This window comes from Oryx dammah, unplaced genomic scaffold (assembly GCF_014754425.2).
Source record: "Oryx dammah isolate SB20612 unplaced genomic scaffold, SCBI_Odam_1.1 HiC_scaffold_5, whole genome shotgun sequence".
Taxonomy (NCBI): Eukaryota; Metazoa; Chordata; class Mammalia; order Artiodactyla; family Bovidae; genus Oryx; species Oryx dammah.
This window is the reverse complement of record NW_024070189.1, coordinates 44,184-61,058: the sequence shown is the minus strand read 5'-3', so window position 1 is coordinate 61,058 and position 16,875 is coordinate 44,184. Positions and strand designations below refer to the sequence as shown.

The 16,875-nt window shown below is 41.6% G+C and overlaps 1 protein-coding gene across 1 annotated transcript in view; it reads right to left on the bottom strand.

The window, feature by feature from the left end:
* Positions 1 to 3,693, bottom strand: part of STARD4 (StAR related lipid transfer domain containing 4) — a 15,068-nt gene extending 11,375 nt beyond the window's left edge. The window contains exons 1-2 of the mRNA XM_040239689.1: positions 3,301 to 3,693; positions 2,296 to 2,345 (exon numbers count right to left, since the gene is read on the bottom strand). Coding sequence (XP_040095623.1) covers positions 2,296 to 2,345; positions 3,301 to 3,405 — 155 coding nt within the window. The 5' untranslated portion in view covers positions 3,406 to 3,693. The remainder of the gene's footprint in view (positions 1 to 2,295; positions 2,346 to 3,300) is intronic.
* Positions 3,694 to 16,875: the final 13,182 nt, after the last annotated feature.

Below are 16,875 nucleotides of genomic sequence, written 5' to 3'. Positions count from 1 at the left end.
AAGACAGTAGTTACCTGTGAGAAAGAAAGGAAAAAGAGACAGACTGGCTCTAACTATCATTATTTGGGGGGTCTTTTTCCTCTTTTTTAAGCATCTGAAGCTTCTTATCAGTTTGCAAATATCTCAAGCTCAAGCTTATACTATCCTCCATCTTAAATCTGCTCTTTCGCCTAGGTTCTCTAACTTGGGACAAGGGTAGAGGTAGGGGTGGGTAATACAAATTAATTCAGGCATCCAAATTAGAAATCTGAGATTCAACTTCAACACTTCTTTTTCTCTTAGCCCCATTCAAACAGTCAGAACTAGAAAGTCACCATGTTTTACCAAGATGACTTTCTAAACATTAAGTACACAGAACAACATGTGGGTTTCGACAGATGTTAGTTATCATCACCACTGTCATCATTACGCTACCATCAAATCTCTTTCAAGTCCATTTCGCCTTTTCAGCTCCCCTGCTGTGTCGTTTGGGAACTCTGTGTCCAACTCAATACTGCATCAGTCTCTAGCTCTTCTGATCATATAACTCTAAGAATCTGAAAAAAGCCACAGATCTCTTCCCAGGAATACACATTGTCAGAAAATTTTGTATACAATCATAGGGACACTTTAAGAAGCCAGCCGTGGTCTCCCAGGATACAAGCTCTTCTCTAAACTTTCTACGCTCATTTCTGTCTCTCACAACTGTTACCATAATAAATACAAAATCCTTTGAGGACCTGGGAGGGTTGGGTTGAGCAGAGGATAAATACAAAACCGAACTCCTTGGTTTAAGAATTCAAAAGTCCTTCAGACGTGCTCTCCTCATTTTTATACTTTATGTTCCAACTATAAAAACACAACGTGAACCTCTGTAAAAAAAAGTCAGTCGCTCAGTCGTGTTCAACTCTTGGTGACCTTTGGACTGTAACCCACCAGGCTCCTCTGTCCATGGAGTTCTCCAGTCAAGAATATAGGAGTCGGTTGCCATTCTCTTCTCCAGGGGATCTTCCTGACCCAGGGATCGAACCCATGTCTCCTGCATTGCAGGCAGATTCTTTACTGTCTGAGACAACAGGGAAGCCTAAATTCTGTAAACAAACTCTCTCAGTGTTTCCCATCTACCTGGAAGTCATCTGTGTTAATGTGATTAAGTGCAGTTCTCTCTGCCTCATTCCCTAAGAAACACCTGTCTGTTCTTTCTGGCTCAGCCCAGGTATCAGCTCTTCTGTGAGTTTTTATCACTGAGCACAGTGCCCCCAGGCACTTTTAAACTTTTTCAGCCCCCTGCGGGGAGTTACTGATCTAAAGGGTTAACTTCCACACTTGCTTACAGTGTTCAATCCAACTCTAACGTCCCTGTCCTTCTCATCAATACTGTACAACTTACCTTTCTGGAAATGCTATCTTTGGCAATACACTTCGAAACATTCTGTATGTAGAAAGTGTGGTCAATAGTTTCATTTTAAAAAGTGCCAAGCCCCCAGAATATGAATATCCCACTCCAATTACACAAGGCACCTATCTGCACTGGCTTTAAAAAACAATATATTTTTTTTTTACTGGTTAAAGACATAATTCTTACTCTGCTATATGCAAAAAATAAATAAACAAAAATCACACATAAAACTGCCATCTAGAGGTACATACTTTTGTGTTAAATAAAAACATTTTAATATAAAAATATAGTTAAAGTCAACTTATGACTGTGCTACATACAGCTTAGTACTCTGCTTTGTTCATTTTGCATTATATCTTTAGCATTTATGTTTTTAAATAATATCTGAAAATATGGTTTCTAAAGATTGTAAAATAGCACATTTTATAATTTAATCATTCCTTAACTATTGATTATTCAGGTTGTTTATAATTTTTAATGTTTTAAGTAACGTGATAGAAGAGACAAGTACTTAAATAATTATTAATTTCCAATGATTTCTTCAATACAAATTCTTAGAGTAAAATATGCTACAGTATTGAATAAGTGCAGAAGGAATATTAGAATATAGAATATTTGCACTTATCTAATAAGTACAGAAGGAATATTAGAATATTATAATATTTTATATACCACAGTAAGAAATTAAGATTTTATCAGCTATACCATCATTTATGATTCCCAAAACCACCAACTCTATTCACCAGGGATACAGACATTTTAAAAACTTTGAATGCATAACATGATTTTCTTCTCAGAAAGTTTAAAATCTTAAAAGCAAAAGCCAAACTTTACTGGCAATGATCATTTAGTGATGTATATACATTTGAAGTTTAGCAGTATTTTAAGAGCTATGTAAAACTACAAGAATTACTTACAGATATCCATTAAATTCTTCTGAAGGTTTCCTCCAAATTGTTACATCTTTCTATACAAATAAAAACAGTGTATAATGATAATTACATAGGTGGCAACCTGGATATAAAACTGACAATTTCATAAAGTCTACAGCATTAGCTTTTGCATGAAAATAAAACGTAAGTAAACATTCAAAGAAATAGATACAAGTCACTCATACCATCAAAGAATCCATATCTGAATTTTTTCTGTATCCTAAAGTACTACACATCTTACTTAAATTACAGACCCCTAGGAAAAGGTTTTTCAGCAGCTTAAAGACACCCAAGCACTAAGATCCGGGGATGGCACTCTCACTGGCCATTATTTGCATGATTACAGTCTCATCTATTTACCATTACTGAAGAATTTAGTCTAAGATAATAGAATCTTAAATATTTAATTCTGAATTTGCTCATATATCTTTTTAAAACTAAGCAATTCACATCTATGATGACAGTACTACCCTGAATCAGTCCTGACATTTTTTTCCAGATCATCTCGTAAGAAATTCTGAATATCAGAACAGCTAAAGCACTTAACTGGAAGAGTCCTGGTTTCTAGGGCTGGCTCTGTCAACACCCAACCATGTGACAGTTTGGAGAAGTCATACTGGCGAAAAAAAGAATTCTAATGGCCCATCCGCACAGGCCTGTTAAATATCTGAAATGATTTCAAACCATCAATTACTATACTTTCCTTTCTTAAACTGACGATGACACGTTTTATTTATTGACCTGAGAGGCTGCTCTTTGCAATCTTGTTGCCATGAGTCTATTCTTGGGTCCATTATCTGAAGAGCGAACCCTGTAGTGCAGGATTGCTGTTCCTCCTCTGTGAGCTATTAAACCATCAGCCTTACTGACACATCCATCTATCCTGACAGTCATCTAAAGTGTGGTCCGTACTTTTCTATACCATTTGGAAAGTCATCCACCAGCTCATTAGAAGACAGACCCCAAACACAAATAATTTAATTAATTTACCGTCTTCTTAGCAACTCGCCACTTTTCATCTTCAAGGCTGTGGTACTGGATAAGAGTGTTTTTAAGTTTAGTCGCCAAAACAGCTGCATCAGGCAGGGCTTCCATTTGTTTTTCCTGTTACAGAGACTTAAGATTATCATCAGCAAATACCAGAGTTAGATCCAGCAGACGAAGGGGGGAGGTCTCATATCTGACATCATTAAAAAAATCCTCCAGGAGCTGCAGAGACACCTACACGTGGACCCTACCCCAAGTCAGTAATCAGAATCCCTGCGCATGGCTCCTTCCTCAAAGCTTCCAGGATGTGGAACACAAAGGGATAAGAATCATATATCTTGTGTTATTAAAATCCTCATATAAAAAAGAAGATATAATCCTATTTCCCTTTCTAATAGAATTGAACCAAAAGAAATAAATTAAAAAACTCAAATAACAACAAAAAAAGCACAAAACTGCTCTTTCCAAAATACAAAAATAATATACAAGGTATAAACTCTTTTAAAAGTCCTTAGAGTTTTAGCAATTGAAAATTTTCATTTTACCATCCAACAGATATAGCACTCATTCTAGCAAATAAATGACAACCACAGTTGGAAACATCTTACATCTTTTAAGGATAGGGCTGGGGGAAAAAAAGAGATAGGGCTAGAGACTTCTGAAGGATCTCAAGCCTCAAGATTCTACCGACTTCAATATTCTATTTGATGGAGTGTCACATGGTTCAGTGAGGCGTCTGTGTAACAAAGAGGTGATGTGAAGACCCCTGAGCTACCAATACAGCATGAATAGTGGTTTACAGTTTGAAGGCAATAATTTAACTATATAAAGAGGAATGATTAATAGTTGCAAAGAAAAGCTATTGTTCAGCAATACTTTGAAAAGGAAATGATAACTGAGCTTGAAAGAAAATAATATGAGGGATTCTATAGTGTAATCATTGTAGAACATTGCTGCAGACTCTCTGATGAGTCTGTGACACTGCATGACTTCTGCAGCTAGCTTAAAGAAGTCCAAGCAGTCTCTGGATGTCTGAGAATGATCCCTCCAGGAGCCTCTGATAAACGAGCAAGCACACAAGGAACGCGGTTACCCTGAGGCTGCTGTGTGGAAAGGCCCAAGTGGAAACAAGAGGAAAGGAGGGAAAAAAACAGACAGACACACACACAAAGGGAAAAACGGACACACACACACACACACACCCCCACACACACCCCCCACAAAGTCCCAGCTCCAAAAGTCCTATTTACAGCTTCATGCCATGGGCATCTCTTGATTCTTCAGGCTTCCTTTAATTTGCCTCAGTCTTACCTGTCTTAGTAATTTTACTATTAAAATGGTAATTGAGCCAGCTGCTCAAGATTAAAAGCCTTCGAATCACCCCCACAGATATCAGGAGGTTCACTACACACCACCGCCTCCAATGCTCCTCTCCTACTGGTTTTCTTCCTGTCCCTTAGCTAAGTCCAGCCCGTCACTGACTCTGGGCCTTTGTACGTGCCATTACTTCTCCGCCTGGATGACTAGAACCCAAATCTGAGCATGACTAGTAACAGCCTGCAGTAACAATTTCAGTTTAAACCTCCTGTCCTTAACACAACATTCCCCAAATCACTATAATACCCTTCTTTTATTTTCTGCATAGTGTATCACTATGTGAAACTAACTTGTTTACTTACTGATGATCCCAGGTGGCTCAGTGGTGAAGAATCCACCTGCCAGTGAAGGAGACACAAGAGACCTGAGTTCGATCTCTGCGCCGGGTAGATCCCCTGGAGAAGAAAATGGCAACCCATTCTAGTATTCTTGCCTGGGAAATCCCACGGACAGAGGAGCCTGGCAGTTTACAGTGCATGGGGTCACAGAGAATCAGACACGACTGAACACACACAAACTATACTCTACTCTTTGACTACCATGTCCCTTACCAATAACTACTATAACAACTCCCTGGCTGGTATTTTTTTTTTTTTTTGCCATGCCTTGTGTCTTACTGGGTCTTGGGTCTCCCTGATGGCTTAGTTGGTAAAAAATCCACCTGCAGTGCAGGAGACAATTTGATTCCTGGGTCAGGAAGATCTGCTGGAGAAGGGATAGGCTACCCACTCCAGTATTCTTGGGTTTCCCTTGTGGCTCAGCTGGTAAAGAATCCACCTGCAATGCAGGAGACCTGGGTTCCATCCCTGGGTTGGGAAGAAACCCTGGAGAAAGGAAAGGCTACCCACTCCAGTGTTCTGGCCTAGAGAATTCCATGCCTATACAGTCCATGGGGTCGCAAACAGTTGGAGGTAACTGAGCGACTTTAACTTTCACTGTTCACTTTCATAGCTCAGTTGATAAAAGAATCCACCTGCAAAGCAGGAGATCTGGGTTGGATTCCTGAGTCAGGAAGATCCACTGGAGAAGGGACGTATTCTTGGGCTTCCCTTGTGGCTCAGCTGGTAAAGAATCTGCCTGCAATGCAGAAGACCTGGTTTGATCCTGGGTTGGGAAGATCCCCTGGAGAAGGGAAAGACTTCTCACTCCAGTATTCTGACCTGGAAAATTCCGTGGACTGTCCCATGCGGTCGCAAAGAGTCAGGGACAGAACTGAGCGACTTTCACTTGGCTCATTTTAGGACAGTTTACAACACCAATGAGACTTGTACAAAACTTAATATTAAATTCTAACAATGTCACAGCTTTGAGTCCAAGTAATATTCACGCTCCTAATACTCTAATCCTTTATTAAAAAAAATAATGGCTAACATTTATTATTTACTACATGATCAATCTTTCTGGCCACTTTAAACTGTATTCTTTCATTTAGTCCTCATACATAACCTTAAGAGCATATCCTACTATTATCTTTATTTCACAGAAAGTGAAAGTATCAATACGGAGATTGTCTCTTGTCCAAGATCACACAGCCAATAAGTGATGGAGCCAGAATTCCAACCCACGACCTCTGCCTTCAGAGATTAAAGCGCTATTTTGTAAAACACTGGAAGCTGATCACAGGCTGGAAGAGTCTCTACATTAAAAATGTGACATCATGTTGAATTTGCTGTATTTTGTTTAGGTTCTTGAACCTAAAAAAATGTCAGGTAATCTTTCCTAATTGCAATTTGGAGACAGCAGCACCATTAATTTATTGAGGAATTCCGAATTATTTTTAGTACCGAATTTGGAACACAATGAGCCCTCGGAAAACGCTGCGCCTTAGTGTTTCCGCCGACGCCTGGCGTGAAGGCGCGCACCTTTCGGCGTCCGTGCACCGCAGGGGCGCCCTCACAGAGCCTCCCCCGGCCCTGGGGCGCTCGCCGCCGCTCCCTCATCCAACACACAAGGTGCCGGCCGGCGCCCGAGCGCCGGGGAGCGGGCGGAGCGGGCGCAGACCGCGCTCCCTCCAGGGCGTCCCCGCTGGACGCAGCCTGCCTTCCCGACGCCCCTGCCGGGATAGCCACAGGAGGACGCCCCGCCGCCCCTCAGCCCCCGCCTCACCTCCGCTCCTCCGGGCGCTCCTCGGACCACTACGCGCCTAGGCGCCCCGGTCGACACGCACAGCTCCCTGCGGCCCCGCCCGCCGAAGCCCCCTCGGCCAATGGGCGCCAGGCGCGGAGAGCACCACCTATTGGAAGGCCGTACGTCTTCCGGGGGGCGGGCAGAGCGTCGCCCCGCCCCGCCCCGCCCCGGCCCCGCTCGCCCCGGCGCTTCCGGGGCAGAAGCTGGTAGGCCGACACGCGTCAGCTGGGATTGGCGGGTGGCGGCGGGCGGCCTGCGGGTTGGTGGCCGCGGGTGGGCCGACTCCGCGCGGAGTGTGAATCGGCCTCAGCCCGGCCCCCGGCGCCAGCCCGGCCCCTGCGGGCCTGGCCCGGACGGGGCGGGCTGCTTTCGAGCGCCTGAGGGCGGGTTGCGCGTGACCGCGAGTCCGGCAGAGCCGGGGAGCGCAGAGACCTGAGAGGGCTCTGAGGGCCGGGTGGCTGCTCGGCCCGAGTCAGACAGACGGAATATGCGCGGGCGGGAAGCGTGGGCGCTCTCGGCCCCCGGGACTCGTCACCGCCGCCGTGCGAGCCGATCTTTCTCAGTGCGGGCTTCGGGGGCAGCCCGGAGGTAGGACATGCGGGCGAGCAGGAGGCTGTGGCGGCCTCACAAAGCGCGCCGGTTTTCCTGTGTTCGAAGGCGGGTCACCCATCTGACGGGGAGTTTGCAGATACATTTACTGGGATATGTGGTTTGAGAACCAAGAGAAGGAAGGAATGCAGTGCTACGCTATTAGTTATTTTAGACTCAAACGAGAAAATAGTATTTCATAAAATTTTTATTTAGCGTCCTGTAAAAGTTCACCTAGCACCACCTGATAGTTATTATGAGCAGATTTTCAAACTCTTACCTGATTATTCATATATAAAAGGAATAATGGCTTGATTACTCGTCCATTAGCGTCTTACATCTTCGGTTCAGTTCAGTTCAGCCACTCAGTGGTGACCGACTCTTTGCGACCCCATGAATCGCAGCACGCCAGGCCTCCCTGTCCAATCCCAATTCCCGGAGTTCACGCAAACTCACGTCCATCGAGTTGGTGATGCCATGCAGCCATCTCATCCTCTGTCGTCCCCTTCTCCTGCCCCAATCCCTCCCAGCATCAGAGTCTTTTCCAATGAGTCAACTCTTCACATGAGGTGGCCAAAGTACTGGAGTTTCAGCTTTAGCATCATTCCTTCCAAAGAAATCCCAGGGCTGACCTCCTTCAGAATGGACTGGTTGGATCTCCTTGCAGTCCAAGGGACTCTCAAGAGTCTTCTCCAACACCACAGTTCAAAACATCACTTCTTCCGTGCTCAGCCTTCACAGTCCAACTCTCACATCCATACATGACTACTGGAAAAACCATAGCCTTGCCTAGACGGACCTATGTTTGCAAAGTAATGTCTCTACTTTTGAATATGCTATCTAGGTTGGTCATAACTTTCCTTCCAAGGAGTAAGCGTCTTTTAATTTCATGGCTGCAGTCACCATCTGCATGTATTCATCTGTAAAACACACCTACCTTGGGGGGCTATGTGGATTCAATGAAATGTAAAGTATGTAAAACTCTAACCAAAGCAGTTTTAAAGGACTGTCTCAAGGCATTATCCTATGTACATGCAAACAAAAACCACAATAATTGACCAATAATAATTAGCAAGTGAGTGAGCCCCAGGCCTAGCTCCTTAAGGCAGATTACTTAATTTCTGAGTAGCTAAACTGGAATTTGGTCCAGGCATGCTGAACTCTAAAACTGGGGCACTTAACCCGCAGGAAACACAAAATGTGTTTCACAGGCTCCGTATCAGGCATCTACCTGTGCATAGCATGGGGGACCAGAAATCAAAGACCCAATACATGCCTGGAAAGTTTACACAGTTAAACGGTGTGTGGGGAGGAACAACTCCACATTAACCATTTCCAAAAAGTAGAAAATTACTCTCTCTCTTTATTAGAATTGAGCTGTAGGTATATTGCTCAGTAGTTTGCCTATTCTCTCACAGAATCTGGTAGAATTGGTTTACAAAATCAACATGGCTTTTTTTTTTTTTTTTTAAGGAGTTGCATAAAGTTACACATCACTTATGTCTCACTTCAGTTCAGTCACTCAGTCATGGACTGAGCACACCCCATGGACTGTAGCACACCAGGCCTCCCTGTCCATCAGGAACTCCCGGAGTTTACTCAAACTCATGTCCATTGAGTCGCTGTTGCCATCCAACCATCTCATCCTCTGTCATCCCCTTCTTCTCCTGCCTTCAGTCTTTCCCAACATCAGGGTCTTTTCCAGTGAGTCAGTTCTTTGCATCAGATGGCCAAAGTATTGGAGTTTCAGCTTCAGCATCAGTCCTTCCAATGAATATTCAGGACTGATTTCCTTTAGGATTGACTGGATTGATTTTCTTGCAGTCCAAGGGACTCTCAAGTCTTCTTGAAAGCACTGGTCATAGCAAATACCCTCTTCCAACAACACAAGAGAAGACTCAACACATTGGACATCACCAGATGGTCAATACAGAAATCAGATGGATTATATTCTTTGCAGCCAAAGATGGGGAAGCATTGCCTTTCTTTGGGACAGGAATGAAAACTGACCTTTCCTGGGCCTGTGACCACTGCTGAGTTTTCCAAATTTGCTGGCATATTGAGTGCAGCACTTTCACAGCATTATCTTTTAAGATTTGAAATACCTCAACTGGAATTCCATCACCTCCAGTAGCTTTGTTTGTTGTGATGCTTCCTAGGGCCCACTTGACTTTGCATTCCAGGATGTCTGGCACTAGTGAGTGATCACACTATCATGGTTATCTGAATCATGAAGCTCTTTTTTGTACAGTTCTTCTGTGCATTCTTGCCTCCTCTTCTTAATATCTTCTGCTTCTGTTAGGTCCATACCGTTTCTGTCCTTTATCGAGCCCATCTTTGCATGAAATGTTCTCTTGGTATCTCTAATTTTCTTTATGATATCTTTAGTCTTTCCCATTCTATTGTTTTCCTCTATTTCTTTGCCTTGATTACTGAGCAAGGCTTTCTTTTCTCTCCTTGCTATTGTTTGGAACTCTGCATTCAGATGGGTATATCTTTCTTTTTCTTCTTTGCCTTTCGCTTCTCTTCTTTTCTCAGTTATTTGTAAAGCCTCCTCAGACAACCTTTTCGCTTTTTTTTTTCTTGGGGATGGTCTTAATCACTGCCTCCTGTACAACGTCATGAACCTCCATCCATAGTTCTTTAGGCACTCAATCAGATCTAATCTCTTGAATCTGTCACTCCCACTATAATTATAAAGGATTTGATTTAGGTCATACCTGAATGGTCTAGTGGTTTTCCCCACTTTCTTCAATTTGTCTGAATTTTGCAATAAGGAGTTCATGATCTGAGCCACAGTCAGCTCCTGGTCTTTTTTTTTTTTTTTTTTTTTTCCTGACTGTGTAGAGCTTTTCCATCTTCGGCTGCAAAGAATATAATCAATCTGATTTCACTATTGACCATCTGGTGATGTCTATGTGTAGAGTCATCTCTTGTGTTGTTGGAAGAGAGTGTTTGCTATGACCAGTGCGTTCTCTAGGCCAAACTCTGATAGCCTTTGTCCTGCTTCATTCTGTACCCCAAGGCCAAATTTACCTGCTACTCCGGGTATCTCTTGGCTTCCTAATGTCCTATGATGAAAAGGACATTTTTTTTTTTTTTTTTTATGTTAGCTCTAGAAGGTCTTGTAGGTCTTCATAGAGCTGTTCAACTTCAGCTTTTTTGGCATTACTGGTCAGGGCATAGACTTGGATTACTGTGATACTGAATGGTCTGCCTTGGAAACAAACAGAGATCATTCTGTTGTTTTTGAGATTGCACCCAAGTAATGCATTTCAGACTCTTTTGTTGACTATGATGGCTACTCCATTTCTTCTAAGGGATTCTTGCCCACAGTAGTAGATGCAATGGTCATCTGAGTTAAATTCACCCATTCCAGTCCATTTTAGTTTGCTGATTCCTAAAATGTTGACGTTCACTCTTGCCATCTCCTGTTTGACCACTACTAATTTACTTTGATTCATGGACCTGACATTCTGGTTCCTATAACACTGCTCTTTACAGCATCGGACTTTACTTCCATCACTAGTCACATCCTCAACTGGGCATTGTTTTTGCTTTGTCTCCATCTCTTCATTCTTTCTGGAGTTATTTCTCTACTCTTCTCCAGTAGCATATTGGGCACCTAACTACCTGGGAAGTTCATCATTCACTCTGCTATCTTTTTGCCTTTTCATACTATTCATGGGGTTCTCAGACCAAGAATACTCAAGTGGTTTGCCATTCCCTTCTCCAGTGGACCATGTTTCGTCAAAACTCTCCACCATGACCTCTCTGTCTTGGGTGGCCCTACACTGCATCACTCATAGTTTCATTGAGTTAGGCAAGGCTGTGGTCCATGTGATGAGATTGGTTAGTTTTCTGTGATTGTGGTTTTCATTCTGTCTGCCTTCTGATGGATAAGGGTAAGAGGCTTATGGATGCTTCCTGATGGGAGAGACTGACTGAGGGGGAAACTAGGTCTCCTTCTGATGGGCTCACTAAACCTTTAATCCAATTTTCTGTCGATGGGTGAGGCTGTGTTCCCTCCCTGTTGTTTGACCCTAGACCAAAGTATGGCAGGGGTAATGAGCATAATGGCGATCTCCTTCCAAAGGACTTGTGCACGCATTGTTGTATTCAGTGCCCCGGACCCTAAAGCAGGCCACTGTCGACCCACGCCTCTGCCAGAGATTCCTGGACACTCACAGGCAAGTTGGGCTCGGTCTCTTGTGGGGTCACTGCTCCTTTCTCCTGGGTCCTGGTGGGCATGAGGTTTTGTTTGTGCCCTCCAAGAGTCTGTTTTCCCAGACCTGTATAATTTCTGTAGTCAAATCCCACTGGCCTCCAAAGTCAAAATTCCTGGGAGTTCTCAGTCCCTTTGCCTGATCCAGAAGTTCAGAAATCTGTTGTCAGTCCTAGAACTTTCTTAACAGTGTTAGAATTTATTTGGTATAATTGTTCTGCAGTTTGTGGGTTGCACGCTTGGTGGCTCTATGGTGGGTTTAGCCCTCCAAGAGGGCTTATGCCACACACTGTGTGACCCCAATCTGCTGCACCCAGACACTTATGCCTACAGGGAGGTTGTTGTTTCTTTGCCTTTTGCTCTTCATCTGTCACCATATTTATCTTGGTTAGGAATAAGTTGGGCTAACTCAAAACTACTCTATTTCTATCAAAGTGGAATGCTAATATAAGCAAAACTGCAGGTTCAGAAAAAAAAAAAAAACCATAACATTATCAGAAGCTATTATTGAGAGCTATGGGCCAAACACAGGGCTAAGCATTTTACATGTATTAACTCATTTAATCCTGATAACAACCTCATAAGGTATGTACTATTATTACTGTGCTCATAAGAAAACTACATATAGTGTATAAAGCAACAGACAGGTCCCCTATCCAAATAGTTTGGAATAGGTGGAATAGATGGAAATTAGCTTTCTGTCTAAAGTTCAAGTATAGAAGAGACATATGGTGTATTTGGGGGCTTTACAGGTGCCTCAATGGTAAAGAATCCACTTGCCAATGCAGGAGACATGGATTTGATCCCTGGGTCGCGAAAGTCCCCTGAAGAAAAAAGTGGCAACCACTCCAGTATTCATACCTGAGAAATCCCATGGACAGAGGAGCCTGGTGGGCTGCAATTCATAGGGTTGTGAAAGAGTCAGACACGACTTAGCAACTAGACAATAACAACAGAGTTTATTTGACCAGCTATAGAAAGTCACCCTGAGGAGGAAAACTAGCTTCCCTACCAAGCCCTTACTGTAACCAGGATGAATATATTAACATATCTAAAAATGGAGTTTTCAAGAAAACAAAAACCAAAAAAATCCAAAATACAGATATAATGTATCCACTATTTCTGCCAAGAGGCAGTAAATTTAGAAATAAAAAGCAAAATAAAAACATGCAAAAATATCCTCAACTACTTGAATTAAAAAAAAAAAAAATCAGTCCCCCAAACTCTTTTGGATCAAAGAGAATTAAATATTACATACTGAAGAAGGCTGAGTCAATGGACATGAGTTTGAGCAAACCCAAAGAGATGGTGAAAGTCAGGGAAGCCTGGCATGCTGCAGTTCATGGGGTCACAAAGAGTCAGACACAACTTAGTGATTGAACAACAATAATTTAAAACATTAATATTAATAAATATTAACATAAGTTTAAAAAGTAGAGTCTTACCTATCAAAACTAGGGAATATGGCAAATTACATACTTAGAAAACTTGACTCAGGAAAATTTATTACCTCAATTCAAGTCAGCAAATAATTATTAAATCCCTGCTGTAGGAAAATCTGTTGAAACTGGGGCAGTTTATAAAGTGACCTCCCCACCCACCCACCCACCCACCCTGCCCCCCCACCAGCCAATTTCAGAGCTGGATTTGATCCTGAACCTTTTATTTATATAATCCAAGTATTTTTTAGGTCAGTTTGAGTTAGCTTTCTCTCATTTAGAATGAAAGAGCTTTCACAGAATAAAGACCCGTTTTCTCTTGTGACACTTCTTCTTTTGTTCTATCCAGCCATGGTCTGGAGTCAGGTGAAAACAGGAAGGAAGTGAGTGTTGGGACGGACATCCTAGCTGCAGGACTAAAGGACCTGAACATTTTCATCTATGGTTATGGGAGACAAGGATATTTTCAGCATTCCTGGGCAGGCCCTGCACCTGGTTGGAGCAACTTTTTTGTGTAGTCCATTTATACGCATGTTGGGAGAAGACATGTATGAGAATCATCTATTTCTTTTGTTGTCACAAGTATCTTAAACACCAGAACTGTGCTTAAATGAATATCCTTAAGATCAAGATGTGTTTTCTACTTTCAACTTCCATGAAACTCTCCAGTATCCTTTCAATAAGCCTTCTTCATGTCCTTTAAATGGGTTTCTGTTTCTTGTAATCAATCCCTGGCTCTCACAGAAGTACATCCTCGTCCCCTTGAGGAAATTTTTTCCATGCTTAAACAAATGGAACCAATATCAATGATGATATTAACTATACCTCTTGTCAAGGAAGGAGGCAGAGGACTTTGCACAAAGCATTAAAGATAATTGAGCCTTAGTTTCCTCCCCTGTGATTTGAGATTAAGTTATGGTAATCAAAACAGTATAGTACTGGCATGAAAGCAGATATATGAATCAATGCAACAGGATAGAAAGTCCAGAAATGAACTCATGGGTATATGGTCAGCTAATCTATGACAGAGAAGGCAAGCTGGACAGCTACATGGTAAAGAATAGAATTAGAACATTCCACAACACCACACACAAAAATAAACTCAACATGAATTAAGGAACTAAATGTAAGACCAGATAATATAAAATTCTCAGAGGAAAACACAGGCAGAACACTCTTACAGTAGCAATATTTTTTGGATCTGTCTCCTAGAGTAATGGAAATAAAAACAAAAGTAAATAAATGGGAGCTTATCCAACTCAAAAGCTTTTGCACAGCAGAGGAAACCCATAAACAAAATGAAAAGACAACCTTCAGACTGGGAGAAAACATTTGTAAATGATGCTACTGACAAGGAATTAACTTTCAAAATTAATTTTGAAAATTTCAGCTCATGAGACTGAATATTAAAAAAAAAAAAAAACAGCTCAATCAGAGGAAAAAAAAAAAAAAAACACACAGGAAGGAAACTTAAACATTTCTTCAGAGAAGACATACAGATGGCCAACAGGCATGTGAAAAGGTGCTTAACATTGCTAATTATTAGAGAAATGCAAATCAAAACTACAATGAGGTATCACCTCACACCAGTAAAAAATAGACATTATTAAAAAATAAAAATAATAAATGCTAGGGAAGGTGTGGAGAGAAAGGAACCCTCCTACATCATTAGTGAGAATGTGAATTGGTGCAACCACTATGAAGCACAGTATAGAGGTTCCTTGAAAAAGTAGAAACAGAGTTACTGTAAGATCACGCAGTTCCACCTCTAGGCATATATCCAGAGAAAACTAATTTTAAAAGGTACATGCACTCCAATGTTCGTATTGGCCCCATTCACAATAGCCAAGAGATGTAAATGACCTAAATGTCCATCAACAGATGAATATACAGATCTGTCCATCAACAGATAAAGATGTGAATACAGTCAGTGGAATTTTATATATATATATATTTTTTTTTCCCAATGGAATATTACTCAGCCATTAAAGAGAATAAAATAATGCCATTTGTAGCAACATGGGTGGACCTAGAGATTATCATTTTAAGTGGAGTAAGTCAGGGAAAGACAAGTATCATATGATATCACTTATATGTGGAATCTAAAAAAAATAATATAAATTAACTTGTTTACAAAACAGAAATAGACTCATAGACATAGAAAACAAGTTTATGGTTACCAAAGGGGATATCAACTGGTAGGAAGGGTAAGAAGGGACAAGAGATAAATTAGGAGTTTGGGGTTAACGTATATACACTACTAGAGAGAAAACAAGTAGACAATAAGCTCTCTACTGTGTAGCACAGGGAACTATACTCAATATCCTGTAATAACCTATAAGGAAAGGAATCTGAAAAAGAATGTGCATATATATATATATATATACACACACACACATATATACATCATATTACTGAATCACTTTGCTGTACACTTGAAACTAATACTTGAAACTAATACAACTGTAACTATACTTCAATTAAAAAATTGTTTTTAAATAAGAACATCTCCTTTGTAGGGTGTTTGAGACCATGGCTGCAGAGGCCGGAGCTGGCAGATTTTGGCACTGGTGGGCACACAGAACTGGTAGTGGGGGGTTGGAGAAGAGCCCTTGAGGGAGAACACAAGTGAGGGTGTAGAGCAGAGGTCCCGAAATCTCCCACACATCTGCCTCGTGGAAGGGAAGCATTTTAAAATACAGACTTCATGCCCTATCTTGAAACTCCTAAATCAGGATCTTTAGAGGTAGGAAGAAATGTGATTTCTGGATGATGTCCTGTAGCTAATCTAAAACCAGTCTAACAAGTGCTTAAGTGCTATCAGAAAAGAGGAAGCAACGCTTGCATAAGAAGAGACTGGGCCAGAGGCATAGCCAAGTGTTAAGATTCAGTTGGTAAAATACTTAATTGTCCAAGGTATTTATTTCTGTTCCTTACTTCTTGTGCTGTCTGCTATATTGGTTAAAAAGTTTATGCAATTAAAAAAAAAAAAAAAACCGAAATATGCTTTTAAGAAAATTTAGGGCAACTGAATAGCAAAACGTGTTCTACCAATGTATAGAAAATATTCATGTTAGATCCAACCAGTTCATCCTAAAGGAGATCAATCCTGGGTGTTCATTGGAAGTACTGATGTTGAAGCTGAAACTCCAATACTTTGGCCACCTGATGTGAAGAGCTGATTCATTTGAAAAGACCCTGATGCTGGGAAAGATTGAGGGCAGGAGGAGAAGGGGACAACAGAGGATGAGATGGCTGGATGGCATCACCAACTCAATGGACATGGGTTTGGGTAAACTCCGGGAGTTGGTGATGGACAGGGAGGCCTGGCGTGCTGCCGTTCATGGGGTTGCAAAGAGTTGGATACAACTGAGCGACTGAACTGAACTGAGACCATAATTAAAATAAACCAAAAAAGCAAATGAAGCTCAAATTATATTTGTTGTTCATATATCAAAATATTCAGGTGAAAATGAAGACCAACTAATGATATAATCATTGTAAATTATATAACTGAAAAAAATGAAATATTAGTCACTCAATTGTGTCCCACTGTTTTCAATCCTGTGGACTGTAGTCCACCAGGATCCTCTGTCCATTCTCCAGGCCAGAATACTGGAGTGGGTTGCCATTCCTTTCTCCAGGGGTCTTGCCCACCCAGGAATTGAACCCAGGTCTACTGCATCGCAAGTGGATTCTTTACTGTCTGAGCCACCAGGGAAGTCAATTTCCCATGGTAAAGAACATACATGGAATGTTTAATATAGTCCGGGCACAACTCTAGGTAGGTATTATGATCTCCATCTTGCTTATTAGGAAACT